The 24803-nt window shown below is 45.7% G+C and overlaps 1 protein-coding gene across 2 annotated transcripts in view; it reads right to left on the bottom strand.

Annotated features, from left to right (window-relative positions):
• The window catches only part of FAM114A2 (family with sequence similarity 114 member A2), a 195184-nt gene extending 170659 nt beyond the window's left edge, over positions 1–24525 (bottom strand). Inside the window, exons 1-2 of one of the 2 annotated variants that reach the window (XM_074378825.1) lie at positions 24096–24525; positions 17938–18105 (exon numbers count right to left, since the gene is read on the bottom strand). In XM_074378825.1, the coding sequence (XP_074234926.1) occupies positions 17938–18105; positions 24096–24255 (328 nt within the window). In that variant the 5' untranslated portion in view covers positions 24256–24525. The remainder of the gene's footprint in view (positions 1–17937; positions 18106–24095) is intronic. The other variant, XM_074378826.1, reaches the window with a different exon arrangement.
• Between the last annotated feature and the right edge of the window lie 278 nt (positions 24526–24803).

Raw genomic sequence — 24803 nt, 5'->3', positions numbered from 1 at the left:
GGGGCCGACTGGGGAATAAGCCACAGTAAATAGAAATAAACTACCAGTAAATCACAAATAACAGCTATCACTTACTAAGAACCAACCTGTGTAGACACAGTACAAGGGTTTGGCATAATCCCTCTACGTGTAAGCACTACAATCATTCCCATAGGGAAACAGGTTTACAGAGCTGATGTGACTGGCCCAAGCAAGCGTATCTGGGATGAATTCTAGTCTTGTCTTGTCCCATACCCCTTAAGATAAGCTGTTAATTTACATTGTTAGGGTGAGGAAGGCCACCTGGAGAGAAATGTGGCCTTCTACCTTGCAGCTATCTGTTTAGGAACAAAAGGAAAAGAGGATTTTTTGTTTTTCGTGGTTTTTTATGTGACTTAGTTTCCAAACTTAACTTTTTCCTTGGCATAGTGAGTTTGGGGTCCCAAGATTTTATGTTCCTTTTGCACTGGGAATCCCAGATCTAAACCTCCTGAGATTCAGGCTGCTTTCTTTGTTCCAAATGAGCAGGTGCAAAGTTGTTTTCATTTGACATTGGAACAAGTTTTCACCCTCACCTCCCAGAAGAGAATCCCACCCGGTCCCCAGGGAAGCAGGGTACTTGGGGTTCCACTTGGTTGTTCTCACCCCAAAGAGCAGCACAGACCCTTAAGTAGCAGTCTTGCTTGCCTAGGCTGTTCAATCTCTCAGGCCCACCCCAATCATTTGCATGGCCTGAGCAAGAGTACAAATAGAGGCCCATATATCACCTGTCTAAATTAAGATAGCACACTGCAGATAATACATGTTCCATCTTCCTATCTTGACAAATATTCGTTCATCATGGCCTGGAAGGGTCAAATTCAAATTAGAATTTGAAAGCACTCTTCCCTAGAATGTGGCAAATGCAGGGAGAACTGGCCTCCAGCTCTGGCTCCTGGCACTGTCCCCTTCTCTTTCCAACTCTGACTCTGTCCTGCAGCCTCACAGGCACACATGTGAATACCGTAGCTTGCACATCCCAGCTTTGTCCACATGCCCTGCAAACAGCTGAATCTTGGCCCCATTCGGGCTGGACTGAGTCATTTTTGGAAAGCTCTGTCTTGCCCTGCCTGCTCCAGCCATGGCCACTGTCTGCCTATCTCTGCCCTCTAAATCTATTTGTACCAACAACTCATCATGAGGGCTGAGAGGGGAGAGGGCTCAGGATATTGCAGGTCCTCTGGCCGCCTGCATTAGAATGCCACTCAGCCACCTGGGGCCTTGCTCTCAGCCTGGCATCCAGCCTGGCAGAAGGGGCTGGGAGTCCACCCCTCCCACAGCATATGAAGCACAGGGAAAGGAAACACAGTCTTGAGCTGTTACTCTTGCCTGCAAATGAGAGCGAGGGAGAATCATATACTTTAGGCAGGGAAGGAGGTGACCTAGATCATGAGATCATATCTACTTGACTATCCACCTGAAATTTGCCTATTAAATCTTATAATCTTTAAATTTAAAAAATATGATACATACCACTCAGGGATGATATCAGCTGTAATCCTACAGTTCAGTGATTATTACAGTGCAGTCTGAGACCAGCAGCATCAGCATCACCTGTTGTTAGACATGCAAATTCTTGGCTGCAGTCTGACCTACTGAATTAGAGACTCTGGAGGTGGGTCCCAGGCATTTGTGTTTAACAAGCCCTCCCAATGACCCTGATCACACAGAATTCCAAGAACCACGGATACAGGCGATGCAGTTATTGATTATTTCAGAGCAGAGTAGCAATTCCATGATAGTCATGCTCATCAATATGTACTCATTCAACTCTGAGAGCCAAACACTGCATTGGGCCCTGGGGATTCACAATCCAGTCTCTGGACTCAAGTTGCTCATAGTCAAGCAGAGGAGCAGGCAAGTAAACAGATCACTACACTGGGATGTGATGAGTGCTAACATCCACAGATGGAGGGTGCTGTGGGTGGAGGAGTATCAGCTGACTTCCTAGAGGCAGCTCAGTGAAGTGTTTTTGGTGACAAAGTCTCTGTCCTTGACCAAACTTTAGTCAGACTCCTCTGAGCCCTCCTCTTAACTAGGCCTTGACCTGCGCTCCCATCTTGTCTTTGGTCTGCCCAGCTCAGTCTTGGCAAAGAATCCACTAAGTCATTCCTCATCCTTGAGATCTGATCAAATTCTTCATCCCCCACCCTTGATGTCTTAGCCTCTGATCTGCCTTTATTTTTATAGTTTTTTTTAAATTGCATTTTAGGTTTTGGGGTACATGTGAAGAACATGCAAGATTGTTGCATAGGTACACGCATGGCAGTGTGATTTGCTGCCTTCCTCCCCATCACCTATATCTGGCATTTCTCCCCATGCTATCTCTCCCCACCTCCCCACCCCCCCGTCCCTCCCCCATTTCCCTCCAACAGACCCCAGTGTGTAGTGCTCCCCTCCCTGTGTCCATGTGTTCTCATTGTTCAACACCCACCTATAAGTGAGAACATGCGGTGTTTGATTTTCTGCTCTTGTGTCAGTTTGCTGAGAATGATGGGTTCCAGGTTCATCCATGTCCCTACAAAGGACACGAACTCATCATTTTTGATGGCTGCACAATATTCCATGATGTATATGTACCACATTTTCCCTGTCCAGTCTATCAAGAATCTCATTAGGCCAGTTTAGAAAGAATCTCCCTCCCCCAATGTCTCCTCTTACTGATTTCCTATCTTCTGAGCTCTCGCTCTGCTCCTTGCCTGTACGTCCCCTGCCATTTTTGTTTCATTGAGAGTTGAGTCCAATCTCTCTTGCCTATTGCAACATCTCTATTGCAATAGCCCTGAATACAGTCTTATCATTTTATTTATTTATTATTTTTTTGAGGCAGAGTTTTTGAGACAGAGTTTTGCCCAGGCTGGAGTGCAATGGTGCTATCTCAGCTCACCACAACCTCCAGCTTCTGGGTTCAAGCGATTCTTCTGCCTCAGCCTCTCTAGTAGCTAGGATTACAGGCATGTGCCACCATGCCTGGCTAATTTTGTATTTTTACTAGAGATGGGGTTTCTCCATGTTGGTTAGGCTGGTCTCGAACTCCTGACCTCAGGTGATCCACCTGCCTTGGTCTCCCAAAGTGCTGGGATTACAGGCATGAGCCACCATGCCTAGCCTCATTACCATTTTATTTTATTTATTTATTTTTATTTTTATTTATTTATTTTTTTTGAGACAGAGTTTCACTCTTGTTACCCAGGCTGGAGTGCAATGGTGCAATCTCGGCTCACCGCAACCTCCGCCTCCTGAGTTCAGGCAATTCTCCTGCCTCAGCCTCCTGAGTAGCTGGGACTACAGGCACACGCCACCAGGCCCAGGTAATTTTTTGTATTTTTAGTAGAGACAGGGTTTCACCATGTTGACCAGGATGGTCTCGATCTCTCAACCTCATGATTTGCCCACCTCAGCCTCCCAAAGTGCTGGGATTACAGGCGTGAGCCACCACGCCCGGCCACCATTTTATTTTTAACAATAAATCTTTAACACTGGACAGGAGCGCGGTGTGCTGAGGCCCAGAATAAGAAAAGAACATGGCCCAGCTCAGACAGGCCCTGACTATAGCTCCCAGGTGAGAAGCAGAGTGTGAGCGAGGTGGCTGAGGAACAACCTGGGTGGGATGGACCTGGAGAAGTAAGCTGGGGCTTTGCAAGGTTCTCCGGGAACTTGGGTTTTCTCCTGAAGACAGGAGAAGGTTTTAAGCAGAAGAGTGACATGATGGGGGTTTCATCCCAGAAAGATCCTTCTGGTAGACAGCCTCAAGGTGACTAGATTGGGGAGCCCAAGCTTGGAGTCCTGAGAGACCAGGAAGGAGGCTGCTCTCCTCAGGGGAGAAGAGGTGGTATGTAGGACTGGAATAAGGAAGGTGGCTGGAGGGATCTTTGAGATCAACTCAGACAGTGGGTCACACGTCAGCACCACCTCTGAATTTTTTTAGAGATACACTTGTCCAGGCCCCTATCAGGACTCTGGAATCAGAAACTCAAGCAACCGTTTAAAAATCTTCCGTAATCATTCAGCGTCAGCGGAGACTGAGAGTCACTGAGGTCAAAGGCAAAGAGCCAGGGCTTGGTGATATTGTCAGGGGAGGGCAAAAAGGGGAGAGGAAGGAAAGAATGTCTGTGTGGCAGCGGTGGGGGAGGGGAAGGTGCTCCCAGAAGTCTGTGTGAGTCATCAGAGAGGTAGTCACTGCATTTTCACAAGGTAAATCATGACCTTGACCAGAGAGGTCAAGGACAGAAGGCATCATCACCTCCTTTTTAGATGCAAAAGATGTACTGGATTTTGAGGAAGTTAAAGCTCACACAAATGAACGATTCGATTAAAGGGGCTTGATGACCTCCATTCATTCAAGAGATGTTTACTGAGCACCTACTATGTGCTGGGTTCCTCCCCCTTCCTTGCCCCAGGGGCTCGGTGATAAAGAAAATCAGACATACTCCCTGCCTTCATGGGGGTTCCAGTCTAGTGGGTAATGCCAATTTTCTAAAAATAATGACTGTAATAATTGTAAAATTACAACTATGCTAAGTGTTAAGAAGCAGAAAACACTTACAGAACATCATAAGGAATGTGGCCCAGTCTGGAGGTTTTGGAAGTCTTCCCTTAGACAGTGGCATGGCTAAATAAGAATTAGCTGGAAGGGTGGGAGCTAAAAGGGAGGAGGGTGCTGCAAGCTGAGGCATGGCATGCACAAAGACCCTACAGCAAAAGAAGAAGTAGTCTTCATCATCCAATGGACTTTTCCTAGGCAGGTAGGGTTCTCCAGCCCATGGGAGAAGACAGCAGCCCCAGACACTCCTTTCAGAAAGCCCACTTTGGAACTGGTGCTAATAGGATGCCCCAAGTTTCCCACATTGGGGAGATGGCCAGAGGCCTGCCTGGAGTTATTCCCTGGTGGCCTCCCTGCAGGCTGGTGAAACAGGCCCAGGTGTGTGAGCCAAGACAACCTTGCAATGAGGTCATTCAGCACATCCACTGGGGGAAGTGCTTCCTGACAGCTGCTCTGAAGCGATTCTCCTTCAATTTTCATTTTATAGCTCAGTGTTCCCTCCTCAGCAGGAGGCTGTATCTCTGAAGAAGTCAGGCTGACATTGCAGGCTGCAATTACCATGCCTTTCGCCGGCCTGAGATTTCTTGGTCATTTCCTACGTTTGGCGCTGTTAAGTTTTTTTTGCATTTGTTCCGTTGCACAGGTATTTATCAAACATCTGCTGTCTGCCTGGCACAGAGGTGGAGGCTACGGTGACTAGGGATAGATATTAAAAAAAAAAAAAATTGGGATGGCCTACCACCTTTCAGGTGACCCCACACAACCAATCAACAAATGTATGTAGAGTAGAAACTAGAAATTGAGGTTTAAGTGTATCAACTAAAGCCTCAGACTTTCCCATAACAGAACTAAATATTGTGACACATCTAGTTAAAAATGGTGCACAGAAGGTGGGTGTTAAGTGAGCTAAATCCTCATCAATCATACTAAGAAGTCAATAGATAGTATCTAGAGTAGATAAATCAAGGAACAGAGTTAATAAAGCCTTGACAGGAACCACCAGAGTATGAAGATGAAGACGACTCTGGTGGCTGAAGTCAGACACCCTGGGCTAAAATCCCATTTCTGCTGTTCGCCAGCCGTGTGACCTTGAACAGATCACCTACTTCTCATTAGTTTTCACATCTGTAAAATGGGCATAATAATGATACATACCTCATAGAGTTGGGGGGAGCACTCAACGAAATCACATACACAAAGGGATTGGTGCATGACAAGTGCTCCATAAATATTAGCCAAGGCTGAAAGCAGAACCACTGAAAACCAGTGGTTTCTGGGGAACAGGATATGCAGGGGTGCAGGAGGGGAAGGCAGATGCTTTTTATTATGAGCTCTCTTAGTTATTTAATTGTATAGCCATAGGCACATATCACACTGTCAAAAAACAATTTTTAAAATATGCATACAAACTGGGTAACTGCTATAGAGAACAGGACATTGAACTCCTATGGTCTGAGCATCTCTTTTCCTGCCCCATTCAGTTCCTCCCCCTTCCTTCCCCATCTTCAGCCTCAGTTTCCCACCACCCCACTTTGTTTCCTTACTTTCCATTGTCTTGTCACCCACTCTTAACTGCTCCAAGTAGGGCTTGGTGCCCTTGAGTCATTCAGCCCCTGGGCCCAGGAACCTGTGGCAATGCTACTATAAGGCCTAGGCCAAACATCAGGCACATGTCTGGGGTAGATGGTGTTACAGCCGGGCCTGCAGGCTGATGGATCTACCACAGAGCAAGTGATTCCAAGCGTTCCTGGAAGCACCCACTTCTCTCTCCAAGACACCCTTGCCTCCTCAGATGAAGGAATGCTCACTGCAGGAAGGTCCTGGGATTCAGATTCAGGGAACCAGGACTCCTCCTGGACGCTACTGCTGTCAGGTTGTGTGACTGTAGATAAGTTACTTCCCTTTTCTGAGACTCAACTTCCTCCTTTGCAAATGAAGAAGTTGTTTGCCCTAAAAGACTCAAAGTCTAATCCTTGCTCCCTCAATCTTTGCCAATCTAGGAATCTTTAGCTCTTGCCTTCTGGTCTCACAAATGGCAATGTGTGTACAATCCCATTAAATACAGACTCCTCCACCCCTCAGTCCACCACTGTCTCTAGATTTGATGATTTTGCCTGCCCAGAGGACACAGGACTCTAATTTTCCTTTGGGACTCATTCTGCCCTACTGTCAGAACTCAAAAACCTAGATAAGAATTCACTCCTCCGGCCGGGCGCGGTGGCTCAAGCCTGTAATCCCAGCACTTTGGGAGACCAAGGCGGGTGGATCACGAGGTCAAGAGATCGAGACCATCCTGCTCAACATGGTGAAACCCCGTCTCTACTAAAAATAAAAAAAAATTAGCTGGGCGTGGTTGCGCGTGCCTGTAATCCCAGCTACTCAGGAGGCTGAGGCAGGAGAATTGCCTGAACCCAGGAGGCGGAGGTTGCGGTGAGCCGAGATCGCGCCATTGCACTCCAGCCTGGGTAACAAGAGCGAAACTCCGTCTCAAAAAAAAAAAAAAAAAAAAAAAAAAAGAATTCACTCCTCACTCTGGGGATAAGCAAGTGACCCAGATCCAGTCAGTGTAACTCAGTGTGAGATTTTTAAATGGAGCTATTGAGAAAGAGATATTTCCCACGACGTTGCTAGCTGTCAGGATAATGTACACCTAGAGCTGCTGGCAGATTCCTGTCATCTGGAGAGTGGCCTGCCTGAGGGCAAAAATCACGAGGAAGAAGAAGAATTGAGAGAGAGAGTCTGTGGTTTGATGGCATCCTTTGAACACCCAAAGCTCACTGTACTTGAAGTCCCTGGGCTTTTCAATTAAGTAAGACAGCAAATATCTGTCATCCTTTTTCTCTCTATTTTCTATTGTCCAAATCTTTTCTGAGCTGATTTTCTGTCACTTTTTGTCTTTGAACATTGTTTATCTTCAAGAAAGTCTTTCCCATGTTCCCTTTTTTTCCTTAGCAAACTCCTATGCATCCTTCAGGATCCTCCCAAACATCACCTTCCTTATAACCTTTTCCATGTGCCCTTTAGCAGAATTAGGAGTTCCTTTCTCTAGGCTTTAGTAGCAGGCTATACATTCCTCCCATAAAACACTTATTGCATTATATCAATTTTTTTCCATATGTGTGTTCAGATCCCTGTGTTGGAGTGCTTGTTTCTCTTTGGATTCCCAGTGCCTAGATCAGGGGCTGGCACACAGTTCGTGTTTGATGAATGAAGGAATGAATGAATACATAACCCGAATCCTCCTGCTGTGGCATTAGCCCTCTCTATGGTTGCTCAGAAGAAACAGAAACCAATTTGTTACTCTGCTCTATGTGGATTAGTCCTTGTCCTTTAACCAACTACAAGGTGGTGTAATGTATTTACTGAGCTCAGTAAATGCTAAAAACAATTCCAATTTTAAAGCTGAATTGTCGGTGCTTTTATACACTTACCCTCCCTTGCTACTCATCCCTTTTGTACTTACTCTGGAGGTCACTTGATGCAAGAGACTGGGAGTTAACTTCCACTCAGCTGCCTCTGTGAATCTGTAGACCTTTCTTATCTTCATATTGAAGGGCTGAATCAGATCTGTTGAAATGTCTAAGACCCACAGAGCTGTGGCAACCACTCAGCCCTAGCTTGTTATGGCCATGCAGGAAAACAGGTCTGGTGTCGCCAGATCTTGCAGTGTGTGTGTGTGCATGTGCGTGTGTGTGTGTATCTGGAATTTTTATAGATCTTGCAATTTTTAAGAGAAACCAGGAGTGTGAATTTTTATTTAAAATGTGTGCTTTAAAAAATATTGTGTGGGCCCAGGCTGTGAAGAACCAGACACTCTCCTACACCGCTTGTAGGAGTGCAAAAGGATAGCTTTCACAATTAAAGATGTGTTTATCCCTTAATCCAGCAACTTCCACTTCTAGGAATCTCTCCTCAAGTTTCACCTCCACAGTACAGAACAAGATCATTCATTATGACATTATTATAATAGCCAAAGATGAAAAACAACTCCAAATGTCCATCCATAGGAGACTGAACCTGATTGATTCACACTGCGGAGTACCTGCAGCTGAAAAAGAGAATGGGAGTGATCTCTCTGTATTTATATGAAGTGATCTCCAGGATCATTTATGTAATAAAAGCAAGACACAGCCCAGTATACAGAGAAGTGTTCTCCAAATGCAAATCCCCCAGCTGAGGATAAATAAGACATTTGCAAAGCCCAGAGCAGTGGTTCTTCCCTAGGTAAGCAGTGCAGATAGGGACATGGGCAGTGGAGCTCCCACTGAGTGTATGTGTATGTGTACATACGAACATGCATTCAGTAGGTGGCAGGAACTTTCTACAGGGACAAGCAGCTCAGAGAGCCATTGGCAAACCCAGTGTCCCACTAGGAAAACATCCTAGAGGAATCACGCTAGTTTAATGTTGCAGAAAGTATTGGACTTGGATTAGAAGAGTATTGGCTTCTAATGCCAGATCTTCCCCTAACAGCCAACAGGTCCTTTCTTCTTCCTCCCATCTAATGTACTTGTCATTCATGTGTTCATTGTTACAGAGCCTTTTCCACTACCAGACTGTGAGTCCTGGGTGAACATCTGTTTGCCCACCACTGAATCCCTAGCTTCTGTTACAATGCCTGGCTGTGGTAGGTACTCAACAAATATCTGTTAAGTGAATAAATGAGTCAATGAGGTGATGTGCATAAAGAACTTAGCATAGTATCTAAGCATGGTGAAATGTTCAATTAAAGGTAGTAGTTGTTTACTTAATGTTAGGATGATGCTGATTACTAGTTGTTTGACTTTAGACAAACAAAATCCCTAAGCCTTGGTGATACAGTTTGAATGTGTGGCCTCCAATGCTGGAGGTGTGCCTAGTGGGAGGTGTTTGGGTCATGGGGGCAGTTCTCTCATGAACAGACTGGTGCCCTCCCCACAGTAATGAGTTCACAAGAGAGCTGGCTGTTTAAAGAGCCTCGCTCCTCCTTCCTCTCTCTCTTGCCAAGTGTCACTCCAGCTCCCCTTCTCTTCTACCACGTTTGAAAGCTTTCTGAGGCCTTACTAGGAACAGATGCCAGCACCACACTTCCTGTACAGCCTACAGAACCCTAAGCCAAAGTGAACCTATGCTCTTTACAAATTACCCAGTCTTGGATATTCTGTTATGCCAACATAAATGAACTAAAATATCTGGTTTCCTCATTCATATTATGGATACAATAATACCTATCTCCAGGTTTTGTTGCTTAATAAGCTAATAATATATGCAGATCACTTGCTGTAAGGTTTCACACCTAAAAAAATACTTAATCAGTGATGGAGAGTGATGCCACCAAAATGGTGGAGTAGAAGCAATTTGGCTTTACTTTCTCCCAATGAAAACCAAAATCAGCCGGGCGCGGTGGCTCAAGACTGTAATCCCAGCACTTTGGGAGGCCGAGGTGGGTGGGTCACGAGGTCAAGAGATTGAGACCATCCTGGTCAACATGGTGAAACCCTGTCTCTACTAAAAATACAAAAAATTAGCTGGGCATGGTGGCACGTGCCTGTAATCCCAGCTACTCAGGAAGCTGAGGCAGGAGAATTGCCCGAACCCAGGAGGCGGAGGTTGTGGTGAGCCGAGATCGCGCCATTGCACTCCAGCCTGGGTAACAAGAGCAAAACTCCGTCTCAAAAAAAGAAAATCAAAATCAAATATCCAGCACCTGGATTATCACCAGCAATATCTCAGAGCTCAAATATGAGGATGAGAAATTCCCTGGGGCCACAGGGATGTGAAAAAACCCTGAGGAAATGGTAAGAGATTCAGACTTCTATATCCACAACCCAATAAGCAGGGGGCTGTTACTAAAGAAAAATAGAGCCAGGCATTGGGTATATAGAAAAATCTATATAGAGAATCTATATTTTCTATATAAATCTATATCTAGAAAAATCTATATACCCAATAAGTGGGGGCTGTTACTAAAGAAAAATAGAGCCAGGTGTAGTGGCTCACACCTATAATCCCAGCACTTAGGAGTTTGAGGCAGGTGGGCTGCTTGAGCACAGGAGTTTGAGATGACCCTGGGCAACAAAGTGAGACCCTTTTTCTAAACAGAATCAAAAAATTAGCTAGTCATGGTGGCATGCACATGTAGCCTCAGCTACACAGGCTGAGACAGGGGGATCTGTTGGGCCCAGGAGGTCAAGGCTGCAGTGAACCTTGTTCACACCACTGCACTGTCACATGTCAGGACTGAGTGAGACTGTGTCTCAAAAAAAAAAAAGAAAGAAAGGAAGAAAAATAGTACAAAATAAATAAACAGAAGAATCAGGAAAATCTCTTAATGGGTGTTGAAATGACAGAATCATTGCATGAAAAATCTCTCTCTTGCACCTTTCCCTGCCTTCTAAGATAGGGTAGCTATCCATTCTTCAACAAGTGCTGGTTGAACAGACACTATGTGCTGGGTACTACAGCAGCTGCTAAGAGCAGCATTAAAACAATGAGTAATCAATGGGTATGAGTTTCTTCTGCAGTGATAAAAATGTTCTAAAATTGATTATGTTGATGGTTGAACACAGCTGTGAATATATTAAAAGACACTGACTTGTACACTTTAAATGAGTGAATTAATTGTATGGCATGCGAATTATATCTCAATAAAACTGTTATTTTTTTTTTTTTTTTTTTTAAAGAAAGGAACAACAGACCCGAGTCAACCATTCTGTGTGACTTTGGGCAAGTCACTTGACATCTCTGTTTCAGTTTTCTCTTTTGAGAAATAGGAGTAATAAAATAACTACTTCATAGGGTTTCAGTGAGGATTAAAAGAGATGACATCTGTAAGGTGCTAGCTTAGCACTTGGTATGTAATAAGAGGTCCATAAGTGTTAGCTGACATCATCACCCTCATCTTTATTAGTACATAATGCTAAATAGGAATATATACAGCAGTATGAGAAAAAATGAGGAAGAGGTTCTTAGTCAAACCAGGTGGGAAAGTGAAGAAGTAACAGAAGAGGAGATGGCATTGAAGCTGAGTAAGAATTCATCAGCACAAGAGGATGTGAAGGGTATTCCTGGAGGAGAAGACAGCATGAGCAGAGGCACGGGAGTGAGAAACAGCATTATTAAGGTAATGAGTGACTAGCAGTTTTGTATAAAGTATAAGTCCAGAAACTCGGACTTTACTGTGAGGACAATAAACCTCCAGGGGGAAGCAACATGGCAAGTTGACATCCCAAGAACCGTCACTCCAGTGGGGAGGATAAATGTCAGGGAACGCAGGACAGCAGTGGCAGAGGAGTTGGGAGTGAGAGTTCCAAGTGAGAGAAGATAATGGCTACAACCGGGACCTTGAGATAAGCATACCGAGTATCAAGAGACCAGGGCTCCTTTGGTCATAAGTGACAGAGTCACTTATAACTTCAGGAAAGGGGGAAACCTCGCATAAACCCCAAGGCAGGGGCTTCAGTCTAGTCTGGCATCCCAGAAACCATACTGGAACTGGAAAACCAGGAGCCAAGGTGGTTCTCTTTCAGTTTTCTCTCTCAGCATCCCTGCTTCCCACACTTGGGCTGTGCTGTCTTCTTCTGACTAAAGCACTTCCTCTGTTACTCCTGGTTTCTGCCTTCCCATATCTTCTCCTTGAGTGTGACCCAACAGTAATCTCCGCCCTCATGCTACCTGAACTGCCGCCATCAGAGGCCACCACCAGCTGCCTTCTTCCTTCTGGTTAACTGGATTCTGGTTTCTGAGACAGAATCTGAATGGCTCAGCTCATCCTTTTGAACTTGCCTTAGGACAGCTCAGGCAAGTCACAGGTCAAAGACCAGCACAGAGATGAGGGTGGAGGGTGCCCGCAAGGTAGAAAACTGAGTCATTATAGGTAGCAGGTTTCTCATCAGGGATTCATCTTACAGGCACCTGAAATATGTCTCATGTAATAGGCCTAGAGGGTAAGGGATGCATTTAAAATTTATTAGGCAATAAAACCAGCATTATTAGGTAATTGTTTGAATGTGGGAGGGAGCTGAACTGGAGGCATGGATGACATCAGGGGTTGGCTTGGGTAACTGGGTGATCTCTCAGCTCCACCTCCCTCTGTGTTAGGACTGTTTTCAGGTTCTCAAGAAGCTTTTCCCTTGACTGAGTTAGGGTATTCAGGAAATGAATGGCACTCTCACACTGGAATATTTGAAGAGAATTTAATAGGAAGACAACTGGGCAGGGTATAGTGTAACCACAGGGACAGCACAGTACCCTGGGACCAGAAACAGCATGTACTGTCCAGCCCTAGTCCTGAAGGGTGAGGAAAGGGGAAGTTATTGGAATCTAGAAAGGGAGGATTGTTACAAGAAGTGTGCTTGATGGGAGCCATGGACTTTAGTGGAGGACAAAGACAGCCTGTGGCAAAGTTGCAGCAAGGGAGCAGGGGAAACACTCCGACCTGGCTCTTCTCTTTTCCTCTGAAATCCTGCCCTGGCTCCTCAAGGGCTAAACCCAACAGGAAAACATCGAGCAAAGAAGTCCACTGATGTAGTCTACATTGCCTCCCTGGAATGGGGAGAAGGTGTGGAGGAGCCAAGGCAAGAGGTCCAGTACAGGCCTTACGGTGGGACTCACACCCAACTCACGACAATCCACTGGAAGAAGCCACTACTTTATTGATAGCCTCTATACAAAAGCCACGGGACTGAACCTCAATTGTTCAGATTCCATCCCTGGGCCAATCACTGTAGCTGAAGGGGAGTTACTGCTCTGATTGGCTAAGTTCTGAGATGGAGAAGGATGAATCTTCAAAGAAAATCAGGGTGTTGTTAACTAATCAAATAAACAGACCAAGTGTCCATTACTGCACATAATGGGGCTTCTGGAGAACTTTTGAGAGGAGTTTATCAATCCTGCTGGAGAGACGGGTCGGGGTGGGGGAAGAGACCAGAGTGTATCCATGAACGGGTGAACCTAGTCCTAAGAGATAGACATCCCTCTTCAAGCTTCACCTTTTTATTGTATTATTTCTTTATTTATTGTGACAGAGACTTGCTCTGTCGCCCAGGTTGGAGTGCCGCGGCATGATCTCAGTTCACCACAACTTCTGTCTTCCAGGTTCAAGCGAGTCTCCTGTTTCAGCCTCCCAAGTAGCTGGGATTACAGGTGTGAACCTCTGCGCCCAACCCAGCCTCATCTTTTTAAATAGGGATGAATCAACCATCTGTGGCTCCACTGCGCACCAGAAAGCTGTCAAACAAGCTCAGTCTTCATGTCAAGAGTGCAGACCCCTCATTGGCAGTAAAGATCACCAAGCCCTGCTTAACGAATTCATTTCTTGCAGTTTAGACCTAGATGCGACCTCTCTGGGCCCACTGAAGTTTGCTGGAAGGCGCCACCTAGTGGAACAATAGAGGACCTACTGCTTGGACAGAAAAACCTTTGCAGGGTTTTAGAGCCCTGAAAGCCACGTTGCAGCAGTGGTTCTCCCAAACTTTGCTACACATTGCAATCATGTAGGGATGGCTGAGTCTGACCCCCAGAGATTCTGACCTAATTGGCCTGGCGTGCAGGTTAAGCATCCCGAGTTTTTAATGGTCCACAGGTGATTCTAATGTGTAGCTAAGGTTCAGACTACCAGGTTGCAGCAGGTGTCCCCAAACTACGGCCCGGCCCGTGGGCCGCATGCGGCCCCCTGAGGCCATTTATCCGGCCCCCCGCCGCACTTCAGGAAGGGGCACCTCTTTCACTGGTGGTCAGTGAGAGGAGCACAGTATGTGGCGGCCCTCCAACGGTCTGAGGCACAGTGAACTGGCCCCCTGTGTAAAAAGTTTTGGGGACGCGTATCCAATCCTCTTACTTTACAGAGGTGTCCACAGACTGAAGCCATTTGTCCAAGAGTCTCAAACTCCTAGGAAGCCCCCTTTGGCCCTGTGCCCCACCACCACTCTATCCGTGTTTTGTATACCTTTTTTTTCCCCCTTTTGTACAAAAATAAAAAGTAATTAAACAGAAAGCACTCTCATTTACCAAGCCCTGATATTTTCGTAGCAGTGCTAGGAGGAGGATGGCTCCCTATACACCTGATATTTGTATCTGACCCTACTGGCTGATGTTCTGTTTGAGATGGATCCACCCAATGACATACTATATTTATTCTTTGTTTGAGATTTGCGGCCTTCTCTGTTTGCTCTTTCAAACTACTTGAGGTACTTTCGATGTCTACTGCCTCGATTTAGTGGCGTTCCTTTATAGTTGACAGGATTTATTTAATTGGCATCTCATCGTGGAAATGACGAAGTAGGCTCTGGGAGAAAAAGACAAAGGGAGACAGCCAGTTCCCATCTAGAGGTCATTTCAAATAGGTGTTGGGGCTCCGAAAAGAACACCTCGAGATACGGCACTTTGGCGTGCCGAGTACTTTGAACTAAGGCGACTTAAGGCCTCAGAAATAAGCTTCAGAACTAGAGGAATTAATGTCTTAGACTCTTTCTCTGAAATCTGTATTAACCAGAGAGGAGTAGCTCCTTTTGTGGAGAGGAAACTTTTTAAAAGTCTCCAAGCCCAGATACCACACACAGATAGACTTTTCACTTGTTCTTTCAACTGTTCTTCTGAGGGCTGTTACCTGAGAGACTTTATCTGCATAATAAGACAACCTTTGTTCACAGTGCAGTTCCGCCCCCACCTTTCATAACTTGTTACCACCTCTTTTCAGAGCCCATAGGAACTTTGTCCCAGGTTATTGTCTGTTCTTCAGGCCCATTCATCTCCCTTAAAAATCATGGATTCGTCCTCTAAAATTGCCTACATCCCCCATTTTATTCTTTCATATGGAAGAGGGTATTTCAGCTTCAAGTTTTGGCCCTTCTTTGAGTTTTGCATTCTGTGTGACTCCCGTGCAAATGGCACATTAATAAATTTTGCAGGTTTTTTCTCCTGTTAATTTGTCTATTACCAGTTTATTTCAGAGTCTTAAAGATGCAAACTTTTAGAAGGGAAGGGAGACATTCCCTTCACCCCTATGTAGGCATCCTGCAAACCCTTTCTTTGCATTCAAAATAGGAGTTGAAGTGCCACTAGATGCAGAGACTGGATTGAATCCCAAGTGGTGTAGCATGTCTGCCCCCACTTTTCCCATCCTGTCTTGCATGATTTACTCACAGAATTTTGAAATTAAAAAAGACCTAAAAGAGCATCTGGTTCAACTGCTTTATTTAATACTATATTCTGTGTTTATCTAGACATCTGTCATCCAGCTACCACATACACTCACGAACCCACACTTGATAAAACTGAGGCTCAGAGAATTTGAGTGACCTGTCTTAGATCACATGGGAAGCTAAAAGCAAAGTCTGGACTGATTGAGGCTGACCAGATGCAGGTGGGGAAATTTCAGCTCCAGGAATTTTTTTCTCTTCCTCTGTATTAAGTTTGAGCCTTGTTAAATGACCAACATGGTAGAGATAGAAATTTGTGTCATTGAGACTAGTGTTAACGAGTTTTCTGAATGCAGATTTTAAAGAGGTGGGTGCTTGATTATTAATTAATTGACTGATTGATTCATTTATTTCCCAGATGTTTGCTGAGTACCTATTTTGGTGTAGGTACTGTGCTAGGTATTGGGGATATGCCAGGGAACAAAAACATACATGGCAAGTGTGAAAGGAAAACAGATTTCGGGACCCCAAAACCACTAAGCCAAAGGGAAAAGTCAAGCTGGGAACTGCTTAGGGAAAGTCTGCCTCCCATTCTGTTCCCACACAGATAGCATTTCCCTGATGACATGTGATGTGGAGTATCTTTTTAATGTGCTTGCTTGTGTAAACCAAAAAGTATCTGTGAGAAGTCTGAATCAATTTAGGAAGTCTATTTTGCTAAGGTTAAGGACACACCCGTGACACAGCTTCATGAAGTCCTGACATATGCCCAAGGGAAATGCAAATTAAAACAGTGAGATATCACTACACACCTAATAGAAAGGCCAAAACCCAGAACACTAACAGTACCAAGTGCTGGTTAGCATGTGGAAGAATGGGAACTGCCATTGATTGCTAATGGGAATGAAAAATGGTATACTAACTTTGGAAGCCAGTTTTCCAGTTTCTTGAAAAACTAGAAAACCCCTTACCATATATCTAGTAATTGAGTTCCTTGGTATCTGCCCAAAGGGGTCAAAACTTTATGTCTATACAAAACCTGCACATGGCCATTTGTAGCAGCTTTATTCATAATTGCCAGAACTTGGAAGGGCCAATAGGTCCTTCAGTAGATGAAAAGACAAACTGTTACATCCAGGCAATGGAATATTATTCAGCACTAAAAAGAAATGAGGTATCCAGCCACAAAAGGACACACAAAAGGACCTTGAATGCATATTGCTAAGTGAGAGACCAATCTGAAAAGGCTACTCCACACTGTGTAATTCCAACTATATGACATTCTGGAAAAGGCAAAACTATGCAGACAGTAAAAAGATCAGTGGTTGATGGCTTGGGGGTAGGAAGGATGAATAAATGAACACAGAGGATATTTAGGGCAGTAAAACTCAGGCAGGAGAATAGGGCCTGGAGGCAGGAACCTTAAGGACTTCCTAGAGGTGAATTGAACTTTCTAAGACTAAGTAAATAACTTTCTAACTCTACTTCTGCTATGACAGAAAACATCCTCTTCATTTGCATAGGGTGTACACCAAGTACACAACTTTGTAACTTCACTTCAGCCTCTTCATTTACATAGAGTATATATCAAGTAATCAACGGGAAACTTCTTGACAGTATTTAAACCCCAGAAAATTCTGTAACTGGGCTCTTGAGCTGCTTGCTCGGGCCCACTCCCATCCTGTGGAGTGTGCTTTTGTTTTAAATAAGTCTGCTTTTGTTGCTTCTTTCTTTCCTTGCTTTATGTGTTTTGTCCAATTCTTTGTTCAAAATGCCAACAACCTGGATGCCCTCCACCACTAACAAAACTACAAAACTACTGTGTATGATACTATAATAGTGCCTATGTCATTATACATTTGTCCAAACCCATAGGAGGTACAACACCAAGAGTAAAACCTAATGTAAACCATGGATTTTGGGTGACAATGATACGTGAATGTAAGTTCATAATCGTAATACATATAATACTCTGGTGGGGGATGCTGATAATTCAGGAAGCTATGCATGTGTGGGGCCAGGATGTATATGTGAAATCTCTGTACTTTCTACTCAACTTGGCAATGAATCTAAACCTGCTCTAAAAAGTAAAACCTAGTAAAAACAAACAATACCAAAACCAAACGTTGTCTGTCTCTGTCCTCATGGAACTTACAGGCAAGTGTGGGGGACAGATATCAAACAATGACCCAGTAACTGTAAACACTGTGACTGTTAAAGAAAGGCATTGCTAAGAGGTTTTGCAGCTGGGGAGCTTACTCTGTTCAGGAAGATCAGGCAGGCTTCTCTGAGAATGTATCATTTGAGCTTGATGATGCCAAGGAGTGAAGAAGCAAGAAGTCTTTAAACTTGCAGGAGACACAGAAGTCCAACAGTTACAGCATTCTGGGTTTTGCTTGCAGTCAAGCAGACCTCTCTCATGTCGACCTGGAAATTATATTATTATTATTATTATTATTATTATTATTAAGATGGAGTTTCGCTCTTGTTACCCAGGCTGGAGTGCAATGGCGCAATCTCAGCTCACCACAACCTCCGCCTCCTGGGTTCAAGCAATTCTCCTGCCCCAGCCTGCCGATTAGCTGGGACTACAGGTGCGTGCCACCATGCCCAGCTAATTTTTGTTTTTTTTTTTTTTTTGAGACGGAGTTTCGCTCTCGTTACCCAGGCTGGAGTGCAATGGCGGGATCTCGGCTCACCGCAACCTCCGCCTCCTGGGTTCAGGCAATTCTCCTGTCTCAGCCTCCTGAGTAGCTGGGATTACAGGCACGCACCACCATGCCCAGCTAACTTTCTGTATTTTTAGTAGAGACGGGGTTTCACCTTGCTGACCAGGATGGTCTTGATCTCTTGACCTCGTGATCCACCCGCCTCGGCCTCCCAAAGTGCTGGGATTACAGGCTTGAGCCACCGCGCCCGGCCAATTTTTGTATTTTTAGTAGAGACGGGGTTTCACCTTGTTGACCAGGATGGTCTCCATCTCTTGACCTCATGATCCACCTGCCTTGGCCTCCCAAAGTGCTGGGATTATAGGTGTGAGCCACCACGCCTGGCCGGAAATTATATTATTACAGTTATAATTATTCCCATTTTTTAGATGAGGAAATTGAGTAGCTAAGGGACTTGGCCACAGTGAAAGAGAGTTAGACTGACATGCAGACCAACATCTCTGACTGCTGACCCATTCTACTTTTACACCTTCTCAGCTCAGGGCTGGTCCAGACCAGCCTGAGGGTAAAGCTCTTGACAAATGAGGTCAGGAACAAGGGACCCTGAGAAAGCCAAGGTGAGGACCTCTAGTAGGAACACTTTTCATATCCTCATCAGGGAGGTTGAAAGCCTGCACCTGTCACCTCTCCTCTGGCTGACGCTTCTTGTTGAAGTATGTTCTGGGGGGATACTGAAAGACCTGCTGTTACTGATGACAAGATGATAAACCAAAGAGTGAGCAAGAGCGTATGCACCTCATTTCAAAAACAAAACAAAAGAAGTAAAGATGGGAAGAAGGAGAAGGAGAGGAGCTACTCATTCATCAAATATGTTTTAAGCCCTTTCTGTGTGTCAGGCACAAATGTTCCAGGATGGAGGAATACGGCAGGCAATAAGCAGACAAGGCTCTTGCCCTATGCAGCTGATATTCTATTTGGAAAAGCCCAATAATATACAAGTCAATAAACAAATAAATAAGACGATGGCAAAGAGGGATATGCACTGTGAAGAAAACATGGCAGGATATAAGCTATGGGAGAGAGTGCTCGCGAAGTTAAGAAAGGTCTCCGTGAAGAGGTGACATGTAGTCTGGGACTAGATGGATGAGACGGAGCCAACAATGGAGGGAGATCTGGGGAAACAGCTGGCCAAGACAAGAGCTAATGCAAAGGTCTTGGGTCTGGAATGGGCACAGAGCCTTCAAGGATCAGGAAGAAGGCGATTGTGGCTGCTTTGGAGTGAATGAGGAGAGTAACAGGAGATGAGAGCAGAGAGGCAGAGGCCAGAGCATAAGGTTTTGCCTGACAGCTGAAATTCTGTTCATCCTTCTCAACATTCCTATGTTGTTGAGCTTTTATTTCACCCAGCTATTAGTGCTTACATTAGACCAGGGTCTGCAGTAAGCCCTTTACACACATTATCTTATTTAACACCCAAAATAGGCCTAGAGGGCTCAGTCTGAAAGTAATATTTCTTGTTCAATTTCAGTCAATGACCATATCAGTCCTCCCAGGAAAGCAGCCAGAGCTAACAGACTGCCCATGTCTCGAATGGTGTTGTCTCAGTGAGTGGAATAAAGCCCCAGGAGTCCACCCGCTGCCTGGTGCATCCTCAACTGTAGAAAGTGATCAAAGAGTCCCTGGATTAAAGCAGGGTTCTGGGGCTAGAGTTCTCATTGGGGCCAGACTGGGCTGGCATGCAGCTTTGATCAACAAGTGACATGAGATAAAGCTCAAATCTAATTTTGTGCAGAATCTTCTAAGGAGCTAGAAGAGGGGATGGGAAGGAGAGAGATGCTGAGTATCTTCCCTCCTGTACTTGATCTCCATTACTATACAGTACTCACTCGACAGCTGATTATTGAACACCTACTGTGTGCCAGACCTAGGAAAGGCCACAGCTTAGTTTGTGCAGCTGGGTGGGAATATGAGCTGAAATTCACATACCTTGGCTCTGCTCTAGCTGCTTTAGCACAAGAGGGGGATCCTTTGCCTGGAAGGAGCACCAGTTTTCTGATTCACAATAAAGGGAAATACAATTGTGCATGGCTTAGCAATGGGGATACATTCTGTGAAATGGGTCATTAGGTGATTTCTCATAGAGAACATCATAGAGCATACTTGCACAAACCTAGATAGGATAGCCTACTACACACCTAGGCTATACATATAGCCTACTGCTCTTAATACAAACCTGTACAGCATGTTTCTGTACTGAACTGTAGGCAACTGTAACACAACGCTAAGTATTTGTATATTTAAGCATATCTAAACATAGAAAAGGTACAGTAAAAATAGAGTATTATAGTCTTATGGGAACACCATCGTGTATATACAGTTCATTGTGGACTGAAATGTTGTTGAGCAGTATGTGACTTTATGTGCTGACAGAGGCAGGGGATACCATAGAAGACAAATAAATACAAAATTCCTGTCTGTTTGGAACTCACATTCTAGAGAGGGAGACCAAGAATGATACCTGCTCTGAAGAAAAATTAAGCAAATGGAGATGATGGTGGTGGTAGTTGATATTTTAAATCAGCTGGTCAGGGAAGCTCTTTCTGAGGCAGGACCTCTGATCTGGTTCCTGAGAGAAAGTGGAGAGAGATCCATGCAAAGGTGTGGAGAAAGAGATTTCTAGAGATGGACACAGTAAATTTGCAAAGGCCCTGAGGCAATCATCAACTTGGTATATTTGAGGAATATAGCAAGACCAGTGTATTAGAAGAGGAGGAAAGCAGGCAAAACTTAGAAGTTGGGTCAAATCATGTGGGGCCTTATGGGCTGTGGTAAGGATTCTCATAGATTGTGGGTTTGTTTTTGTTTGTTTTGAGAGACTTCGTCTTGCTTTGCTATCCAGACTGGAGTGCAATTATGTGATCATAGCTGACTGCAGCCTGAACTGGACTCAATCCTCTCACCTCAGCCTCTAGAGCAGCCAGGACTACAGACACATGCCACCATGCCTGGCTTCATAGATATATTTTAACAGGAAGAGAAGCCATGGGCAAGTCCCAGCAGCAGTTAGCCTTGTGTTTGTAAAAATAATATTCTAGCTGCTCTGTTACCAGCATTGTGCTCAGTGCTGTAGTGGCACATAAAAGATTTTTGCAACATTATCTAATTACATAAATACTGGGTATCCACTGCAGTATAAAAGACATAGGGCTATTCATAGCAACATTATTCACAGTAGCCAAAAGGTAGAAACAACCCAAATGTCCATCTATGGATGAATGAATAAACAAAATGCGGCATACATACAATGGAATAGTATTCAGTCTTAAAACGAAATGGAATTTGGCTGAGCATAGTGGCTCACGCCTGTAATCCCAGGACTTTTGGAGGCCAAGGTGGGAGGACCATTTCAGGACAGGAGTTTGAGACCAGCCTGGGCAACATACCCAGACCTGGTCTCCACAAAAGATTTTTTTTTTTTTTTTTTTTTTTTTTTGAGACGGAGTTTCGCTCTTGTTACCCAGGCTGGAGTGCAATGGCGCGATCTCGGCTCACCGCAACCTCCGCCTCCTGGGTTCAGGCAATTCTCCTGCCTCAGCCTTCTGAGTAGCTGGGATTACAGGCACACGCCACCATGCCCAGCTAATTTTTTGTATTTTTAGTAGAGACGGGGTTTCACCATGTTGACCAGGATGGTCTCGATCTCTTGACCTCATGATCCACCCGCCTCAGCCTCCCAAAGTGCTGGGATTACAGGCTTGAGCCACCGCGCCCGGCTCACAAAAGATTTTTTAAAAATTAGCTGGGTGTGGTGGCATGGGCCTGTAGTCCTAACTACTTATGAGGCTGAGGTGGGAGGGTGGCTTGAGACCAGGAGTTTGAGGTTGCAGCCAGCTATGACCCTATGACTGCACCAGTAACTACACCACTACGCACCTGCCTGGGCAACAGAGTAAGACATTGTGTCAAAAAAAAAAAAGAAAAAAAAAAAAAAAAGAAAAGAAAGAAAGAAAGAAAAGAAAAGAAAAAGAAAAAGGACTGAAACTCAGATACATGCTACAACATGGGTGAATCTGAAAAATATTGAGTGAAATAAACTGGAAAAAAAGCACGAATATGATGTGATTCTACTTATTTGAGGTACCTAGAATAGTCCAGTTCAAAAAAGATAAAGTACAATAGTGGGTGGTTGCCAGCAGTTGTGGGGAAGGGGTAATAGGAAGTTAGTGTTTAATGGGTACAAAGTTTCAGTTGTGTTGATGTAAAGTTCTGGAGATAGGTAGCCATGATGGCTGCATAACAATGTACATTTGCATAATGCCGCTGAGTTGTGCACTTTAAAATAGTTCAAATGATAAGTTTTATGTATATTTATCACAAAAAAAAATGTGTTTTTAAAAAAGACATAGAGTTAGGAGCTAGAAATAGAAAAATGGCCATTCTAGGCAGAAGCAACAACAGGTGCAAAGGTCCTGAGGCAGGACTCTGCCTGGCATGCTCTGAGGAACAGCGAGGAGGCCAACATGAGTGAGGCACAATGACAGTAAAGTGTGAAGGCTGATGATATATTGCCTTGTAGGATCCTGTAGTTCCTTAGGAACCTAATGTGAGGTGAGAAGCCACTGGAGGGATTTGAGCAGAGGGGCGATACAATCTAACTTTGGATAAAATTAAGATCATTCTGGCTGCTGCATTCTTTAATCTGAGTCTCATTCGCCAATGGGTATAAGAAAAATAGCTACCTTACAGGGTAAATGTGAGCATTTAAAGAGGTAATGCATGTCAAGGGCTTAAAACGGTGTCCAATACAGAGTAAGCACTCAATAAAAGGTAAGCATTATTGTGATGGAAATCCAAAGAAAGACAACAGTTCCCTGAGGAGGAGTTTTAGAAGGCTTCGTGGAGGAGGTGGCAGTTCAACTAGACATGGAAGGATGAACAAGAAGATGCGTGGTCAACAGCACGTGAAGGAAAACAGAAAGCCTGCAACAGGCTGAGCGAAGCTCAGGGCAGGGCAAAGCAGGAGACAGAACTTTTGATCAGCCCTAGCAGGTCACAGGCGAGGATGGTGGTGGACCCTAGAGCCGAGGTGATGGAAGCCTTGAAGGTTTTGCTGCAGAAATCAAGATCTGAGCTGTCACGTCAGAAAACGGAATCCCCATCGCTCAGCCTGGAGCTGGAAGAACTGGGGGGCCGAGTTGGTAGAACGCTGTTCAAGGACTGGGGGCAGCTAGGCACGGGCGTCAGCGGCTGAGCTAGAGAAGCAGAGAATCAAGAGGACAAATGTGGGGGTGGCAGAGAGAAAGGCAGCCAAGGGGGAGTTCCGTTCCTCCGCATCAGGGAAGAGGCAGTTAAGTGACCAGCGTCGGGCGCCCCGAGGAGGAGCCGCCGGCATCACCGTCGGAGTCTAGCTCCGCGGCCCTCCGAATCGCCCAGAAGCCCGACTGCTCCATCAAAGCCCTCGCCACAGTTGCAGACACATTGCCTGGTCTAGCGCAATTACGTGTTTCACGTTTCAGCTCCCAGACATCAGGGCTCAGGTCTGTCTTCATTTCATCCCAGAGCCTGGCAGAGTGGCACTTGGTAGACACTTGCCAAAGGTTCGCTGAGTGTCTGAATGCGAGAAACCGTCAAGAGCCTTCGGGGAAGGGCTCAGAGCGCTGGGGGTCCAGAAGCACGAGTGAGAATGCAAGGCATTCTAACTCCAAGGGGGTTTGACCTGCGTGCTGCAGAGAGGCTACGGTCACCTACCCACCAGTGTGCAGGATCTGCAGACGCGCGGCGGGAGGGCACAGCTCCCCACAGTTTCCAGAGGGCGTTCACACCTAATGCCACGGGCCTCCTCCAGGAAGAAAACCAGGGCCCGCCCGCGGAACAGTGAGCGTGGAGCATGGCTGTGGCCCCGTTTCATGGCCGGGAACACCGAGTCCCCGGGGTCAAAATATAGGTCCTCAGGAGTTGGGGCCCGAGCCTAGGTGGGCGGGAAGCGACAGCCCCAGCGGGCTGCAGTCGCAGAACACCTGGAGGGCCCAGCACTATTTGCATATCCCCAGCGAGGCAGTAAACGCTCGGCTGCAGTCCCGGGCGGAGGTTGCCAGGCGGGGCGGCAGGGTCCCTGGGCGCGCGCACACGCACCCCACCCAGCGGTGCCCAGCCCGCACCAGTTAGCGCCCAACTCGCCAACTCCGGGACTTTCGCAAAGCTCTCGAGGGCGGGGGAGCTACCGAGGAGCGGGACGCACCATCGCGGCTCGAGAGGGGGGAAGCGCTCTAGCCCCCCACCCTGCCAAGCCTGGGCAGGCCAAGACTCTCCGCCAGAGGGCCGAGGCCTGCGGTGCAGGAGTTCGACAGCGTATCCAGGGACGAGCGGCGTGGGGCGGGCGGCTCGGCGGGGCCCGGGGACGGTGGCGGCTGCGGCGACACCCCCCCGTGGCGGCGGCGCTGTGGCGGCGCCCGGCTC

The sequence above is a fragment of the Saimiri boliviensis genome, chromosome 1 (genome assembly GCF_048565385.1).
Source record: "Saimiri boliviensis isolate mSaiBol1 chromosome 1, mSaiBol1.pri, whole genome shotgun sequence".
In the NCBI taxonomy this organism is placed as follows: Eukaryota; Metazoa; Chordata; class Mammalia; order Primates; family Cebidae; genus Saimiri; species Saimiri boliviensis.
The sequence above is the reverse complement of the archived record's forward strand: the minus strand, read 5'-3'. Positions and strand labels throughout refer to the sequence as shown.